Source organism: Tasmannia lanceolata, unplaced genomic scaffold (genome assembly GCF_043159265.1).
Source record: "Tasmannia lanceolata isolate RefF3 unplaced genomic scaffold, GAP_Taslan_0.1 ptg000015l, whole genome shotgun sequence".
Lineage (NCBI taxonomy): Eukaryota > Viridiplantae > Streptophyta > Magnoliopsida > Canellales > Winteraceae > Tasmannia > Tasmannia lanceolata.
Window position 1 is genome coordinate 25,293,576 of NW_027518692.1, and position 7,038 is coordinate 25,300,613.

Sequence of the window (7,038 nt, forward strand, 5' to 3'; positions counted from 1 at the left end):
TCTCCTTCTCTTCAATTAACTGGTGGTATGATCTGTATTTTTGGATAGCTGTTTTCCTTTTTGGTCTTCCCTCATTGAGCTATGTGATAGTTTTATTTCTGGCTTAACTATGGATAAGATGCATGAAGAAAAGGTCTACGACTTTGTATTGAAGTTGTCCAGGCCATGAAGTCTATTTAGTTGAACTTACACGATTGCATTCTACTTTTTGCTAAAGTGTTTCGAGTTTCAAGGCTGTCAATGTGGAAAAGACTATTTGAGGAATGCTACTGTAAGCCCAAGCAGACGGCAAAAATGGCATACTCTTGCACATCAAGGCATACTTATGGGGAGCATTATCAAGGTGGAGTCTAGGGATTGCTCTTCTCAAGAGTGAACGGAGAGATTTAGAGCGCTCTTTCCAGGATTGAACTATAAATTGCCTTCTGGTGGCCTCTTTCTGTTTGCGCTGCAAATATCACCAATTGAACTATACATAAAGTTTCTTTGGCAGATACCAATGATGTAGGGTCCGCCGTTCAGTTCAAGCTGTTCATAGGCTGGGAGCCCAAGCCGAGTTGAAAGCTTTCCTGGAAGATTTATGCCTTCACTGATGGTAGCAAATGCAGAGCTGCAAGACCCTGAAGGTGTGATGTTTTATGAAGTAAAATGCTGTAGAAACTTAAATATCACAACAAAGAAAGTCTTCTCATTTGGGAGGTTGATTAATGGATTACCAAAGGAGCATAACAAAGAGATCTCTTATTGATTGCTTGCCAAATTCCTATTTGTGGTGGCCAAGGGACTTTGTAAGGTGTTCATTACAGAGGGGCAGAAAGCCGTTCTGTAAAATGGGCGGTTGAAAGATGCCCTTAATGGATGATCTTACGACGTAGGCTTTTTTCTTTGCCTGTGTAAGAGATCAGGAGGGTACTTGTTTACGTTTACTGGGAAATCTTTTAAAAAATGTTGTTGGGGGTAAAACGCAATGAATGGTTTGGAACGTAATCACTTTACGGTATTTCCATTGAGTGGAATCATTGGATTTGTAATCCTCATAGGCATTCATTCAGGATCTGTGGTAACAGAGCCTCAACGTATAATGGGACTGCGTGAAACAAATATTTTATGCCCTCACTTGCTAAAATATTATTATTATGCATAACATTTCATCGTAGAACAAAGGTCGATGTGAAAACAAGGATAGCAAGCCTATCTAAGGATAAAATAACCAGCCCGTTTGTCTACCCCATGGTGAATAGCTCCATTGGGGCTGTTCACCATGGATAAAATGTGAGTGGAGGATACAAGTCTGTTCAGGGATAAAATAAACCCCAGCTTGCTATTCCCAGGATGAACACCACCCTTGCCTTTCCACCAACACCAATGAAATAGGAGTTACTTTTTACAGACGTGAAATATGAACTTGTATTACCATAAATTTCATTGGCTTAAATATGTGATAAATCCTGATGCATTGGATAGGTGTGAGGGACGTTGGTCATTTAAAAGAGCTTTAGGCCAATAAATTGATTTAAGGGTAATTTACTCATCTTTATAAAATCCAAAGAAAGTTTAATTAATTTCATTAACCGGACATTAGATAGAAAGGTTGTTGGTAGACATGAAAGGAGTGTGGAGATAAATTAATTTCATTAATCAAACATTTAGACATATGTGAAATAAATTAATTTCATTAACCTTTCGACAGTCTTACACAATCTGTTTTCTTGAAAAAATATGCAACCAAACCAACAGTTAATATGAAGCTCTGATAACTGTGTTGGATTAAATTTTAAAGTGTATTTTTTAAAACCCCATTTTGTTTAGCTTAGCTTAGTTTATTTTATTTTATTTTATTTTTGAGAGATGTAGTGAGGGTAAATATGTACTTTTGTGTCGACCGTTACAGAGGCCTTTGCCTTGGTTCAATACATAATGACTGAAGCCAACTTTGGTTGGTTAATCCGAATAGTTCACCGATGGTCAGCAAGTATGATGGTCCTAATGATGATCCTGCACGTATTTCGTGTGTATCTTACAGGCGTTGCAAATGGATCTGCTGGTTCACCATTCATTGACGGTTCTAGAATTGCTAGGCCGGGCATGTTGGTCATTTTCACTAGCTTGCACGTGTGAGCCACACATGTTTGCTCAATCTTTTCCCACTACCTCTTATTTCAAATTCAAACCCTACTTGAAACTCTAAACCCACCGCCACTTCCCTAAGCATTAAAGTCCCTACTTTCCCATACCCACTACTACTTACCAAAGCCATTACTTTCTATTTCCTATTGACCAAGCCTATTCTCATTTACTTCATTTTTGTAGGGATTCTCCACTACCTAGCAAGTTCCATTGAACCTCTCTTGTAGACCTCCATTGAAGTTTTCTTGTGTGCAAGCTAGTGTTTGGAGAAAGGGCCAACTTTTATATATTTTCTCTATGTATTGAAGCTTTCTTCTCTTTTTTTTCGTTCTTGTCTTGTGTGTTGTGTTCTTCTTTCATATATTGAAGCACATATCTTTTGGGCGTTGTTCTCCTTCTACTTTGGTTGTTGATCTTGGGCTAGTGTAAACTTTGGTTTCACTATTTGAGAAGAGGATTTTTCAGGTTGTGAAATCCGTCTTTCTTAAGTGGCTTACAAGCGCTAATTACTCCCAATGGTAATAGGGTATGCAAAATATGGTGTGTGTAGTGTAACAGAATATAAATAGGAAATCCTAGGTGCCTCCCGGGGCATTTTGGCACAATTGGCGGCAATTTTGAGCATTGGCTCAAGCAATCCTGAAAAACAAAGCAAGCATATAGTACAGAAAGTAAAAATACCACTTGTTTTATTTTGCTCGTGAGGAGTAGCCACAATTTGCAAGAGATTCGCAACTCACGATTACCCCTACGCACAAATATAGGGTTTAAGATCAATCGTAATAAATATAGGAAAAGCCGAGTTTTTGATATGTTTGACAATAAGGAATTAGATTAGGAAATGTTCAGAATATTGGTTTATTCTGTCTGCCAAAAACAATTGCACCATGACCACATCGATAATTTCATTCGGTCTTCAAATGATTAATGTTGCAATTTTTTTTTTTTTTTTGAGGAAGGTAACTTTAATGTTGCAAATATTTCTTATTTGAATTGAATGAAAACTTAGTACAGGTTGTTATAACATATATCAATACTCCTTTACAAATTGGAAAGAAACCAGCCCATAAGAAACTTAAGAAGATATATGGCAGGGATTACATAAGAAAACAATAAAATCAACTTCTACAATTGCAAGTCATGGAGCTTCCCCTAGTCATTCTAGATAGATTATAATCATTATATAGTGGTATTCTCAGATAAAGACTTGACACACATCCCTCTCCCTTTCATCACATGCCTCCTTAGACCAGGGATATGAATGTTTGGGATGTAGTCCTTCCAATCAATGCTTCCTACATCAAACCCAAAGCTCTTCTTCTCTTCTTCAGACATGTCCTCCATCAACTTCTGGGTATTTGTGGTGTCAAACCTGTTAGACATGTTTCATGTCCTAAAATTAGTAACAACACCCTATAAAGGAAAAACAATTGAATCTGGGCGAAAATGTTACAACAGCCTCCACCTTGTGAAAGCTAAAAAACCCTCACCTTCCACTATAAAAAGTGTATGGTTTATATATGTTAGCCAAGTACTTGGCTTGCTCTACTGATTTCTTGCATATGTTCTCCAGTCTTTGCGATAGTTTTTTGTGCGAGTCGGCCATTGTTGCTTGCCCACTCCGCTGAATGGCATCAGACCAAATATGGGAGGAGAAGTTATCCATGGAGTGGAAGAGCTTCATTGTTGGGACGTGGATTGGCCTCCCTAGGGAGTCCAGACAAGGGGAAGAACTAAAGTGTTCAAAGAGAAGCCCAGCAAGGTCTTGAAACACTAGTGGGTTTGTGACAGACGAGGCAATGTGGTAGATGTTCATCCCTCGTTTTCCAGCGGCACCGTGCTTCGCCATGGCAGCCAAGGTTGCATTTACAACCATATCGGCTGGAACCTATAGGAAATCGTTACATGAGGGGAAAATTGAGTGGGTAAGGAGATAATATATTTATTACCAAATTCAAAATATAATAAAATTTAGATGAACAACCAATATTACTTACTACATCAAGGACTCCTTTTGGGTCTACTAGAAAACCTGTGAGCTGACCTTTCCCATAGTACAGAACAATCGGATCCATCATCCTGAAGTTTCTCATTGAAACCAGAAAACAAAAGAAAGAATAGAGATAAAGGAAGATAGGAATGGAGATAACAAAAACTAGACACACACATAACTTATTTCAGCAGCCTAGGCAAATCTTGTACAAAATAAAAGGAATGGTTTGCCTACAAGTACCTGTTCCCCTCCATCCATCCAGGGAAAGGTTCTTTGAATGTGCTCTCGATGACACTAGGACGAATGATGACTACCGGTATGTCTCCCCTCATGTTTTCTATCAGCATTTCTCCCATAGCCTTTGTAAACACATAAGTGTCTTGCCATCCAAAGTTCTTTGCCCTGTTAAGAGACCTTCTATCACTTCTCTCACCATTTCAACTTACATTTCTTTCAATTCCCAGAAGATAGAAGGAAAAATAAAGCTATAACATTGGTATAGGCCATGATACCAGGTACAATTGTTTTTCACATTTTAAACATTAGAAAACCACAGAGAAAGCACCTATGACCGTTTAAAACTATCACCTCTGTAGACCCATTTCTTTCATCTTTTGGGCCAGTTCATTGTCTTGAAAATCTTCCACAGAATCCAATGCTAACTTTATTTCACCTTCAACATCCAGTATAGGAATGGAATCAGATGAGGATTCTGAGGAGATTCTCTCCCTTGCAATGCTGTCTCCTATACAGAAGGGCTTCTCCAATATTCTACCTTGCCTTTGCCCATTCACATATGCTGTAAATAAAAATAAGAAATCAAAAGAACAAACAATCTGTCCCTTAGCTTATTATAGTAAAAGAAGTGGACAAGAACGTAAATCTTAAAGAGTCAATTTTAACTGTATTTTACCAGTTGATACATGCAGTAAGAGCTTTAGTTTCTTGCACCTCTTTGCAAAATTCATAAGCCTGCAAGGTCCTCTGGTGTTTATGTCAAGAGCAACATCATACCTGAAATTTCAAGAATTCTAACTGAACTTCTGTAAACTAAATATGAAAGATACTGACTATTTGACTCAAAGTTTTTTGTGATAATCTAAATATACATTGGAAGACTAATGAGGAGAAAATGAAACCTCTCATCAAAGGTTGTATTTGCTGCGGAATTTACGATGACATCTACTTCCCCTGCAATCTCAGCAGCTAACTCTGATTCCATTCCAAGATTAGAATCCCTAACATTCCCAAGCACAGGAACCAGCTTGCTTAACATGAAAGCCTGGAAAGATTTTCCATGGATCTCTTGTAGGCATTTGAAAAGCTCTGTGTTTATGATCTGAACATAAGACAAGCTAAATATGTCACTAAAACAAGAATAGCCGTTTGTTGGGGGTTCCACGCGAAAGCAAAGATCCCACATCGGAAAAGTGAATGGATGTGGACGGGCTTATAAGGACTTGGCCACCCTCCCCTTAACAGCTAGCTTTTACGGGTGAGTTCTACCCAGGTCCAAAAAACATGTAATGGACAACAAATCTTAAATAAATTAAAAAAGAAAAAAAGGGAACAAATAAACAGATTTTCTCAAGAAAACATACTTCATTCATCAATCTGTTCATTGCTTCTTCCTTGTTTTTTGCCTTGATCAGGAGAAAAATCTTACCCACATCAGGTACAGTCCTCAATATCTTCTCGATGAGAACTGAAAACCAAAAAAATCCCCAAGACCCACAAAAGTTATCATGGGCAAACCTCACTAAACCTAAAGAAATGTCAGAAATCACAACATATTACTCAACAACAAGGATAGCACTAAGACCATGTTTGGATTGCAAGAAAAACATTTCTGTTCGAATTTTTTTTTTTTTCCACAAATTTGAAGGAGATGATATGATTATGGTTAATTAAGAAGGATATCATATAAATTGAAGGCCCTTCTAAATAAAAATTGAATAGGGTTGGTTCCAGTTATATTTTTTGTGTGTTAAAAATGTAGGAAATTTTCCTTTCCAAACTTTTCCAAAAATTCTTGCAATCCAAACAGGGTCTAAGGAATGAATTTACCTTTTGCTACAAAACCAGTGGCACCAGTGATGAGAAATCCCTTTCCCTTAAGGAATCTCACAATCCCAATCTCTTCATCCATCAAGGTGGTTGCTGTTCCATTAGGAGTCATCAAATCATTAGCCAAACTCACTTCTTGGGTCTTCCCGTTTGGTGAGAAAACCAACCTTTCCTTTAAAACAGATGCCAACCCAATAGAATTTGTCACATTCTCAGTGCTCTGACAACAAATAATGTTCTTCTTCTTCTTCTTCCAAGACAACCTATTAAGGCAACACTGATCACGCCGATGATCGAATGATAATATGGGTCGTCTTGGTGCAATTGAGACTGAATTTAGGAACACAGCCTCCATTACTGCATAAGAAAATTGAAGGAGAAAAAGCAGAGCAAACTAAACTTTTCAGGAAAGATAGGTTGACTAAATGAAGCTAATCACTACCTAAAAAACAAAGCAAGTAAACAAACCAACCTGTAAAGGGAAAAAAAGGGTTGGGTTCTTGAGGAGAGGGAGATGGGTGTTGGGTATTTGAATTTGTTGAGGGGATTGAAGGGTTTAATACAACTCTCTTTTTGCCAACATGGAAGGTTTCAAACGGCTCTCTTTTTGCCAGCCCTTCACACTTTTAGAGCAACGGCTAAGTTGGCGGGTTTTCCTTGTTTTGGATTAGCCAAAAGAATTATATACACAAATATATGAATAAGAAAAGGCTGGGATGAGAGGAGGTGATAATTTTTAAATTGGGTCCATAGAAACGGCCATTTAAGCGTGTATGTGGGTAAAAAGAGAACCCTTTTGATTTAAGCAACAATTGCTAACTCTAATCTTTAATCAATCTACCTATTTCTTG

At 37.8% G+C, this 7,038-nt stretch overlaps 1 protein-coding gene across 2 annotated transcripts; it reads right to left on the reverse strand.

The window, feature by feature from the left end:
• Positions 1-3,087: 3,087 nt before the first annotated feature.
• MS2 (Jojoba acyl CoA reductase-related male sterility protein) lies at positions 3,088-6,816 on the reverse strand. 2 transcript variants are annotated; one of them, XM_077353897.1, is made up of 10 exons: positions 6,660-6,816; positions 6,188-6,544; positions 5,722-5,825; positions 5,260-5,459; positions 5,034-5,134; positions 4,709-4,919; positions 4,361-4,522; positions 4,125-4,206; positions 3,618-4,015; positions 3,088-3,499 (listed from the first exon to the last, which is right to left on the reverse strand). In XM_077353897.1, exons 2-10 carry the CDS (start codon positions 6,540-6,542, stop codon positions 3,307-3,309), a joined length of 1,806 nt encoding a protein of 601 aa, XP_077210012.1. In that variant the 5' UTR covers positions 6,543-6,544; positions 6,660-6,816; the 3' UTR covers positions 3,088-3,306. The 2 variants fall into 2 exon arrangements, with proteins under 2 accessions (XP_077210012.1, XP_077210013.1); XM_077353898.1 differs by lacking the exon at positions 6,660-6,816 and having other exon boundaries at positions 6,188-6,640.
• Positions 6,817-7,038: the final 222 nt, after the last annotated feature.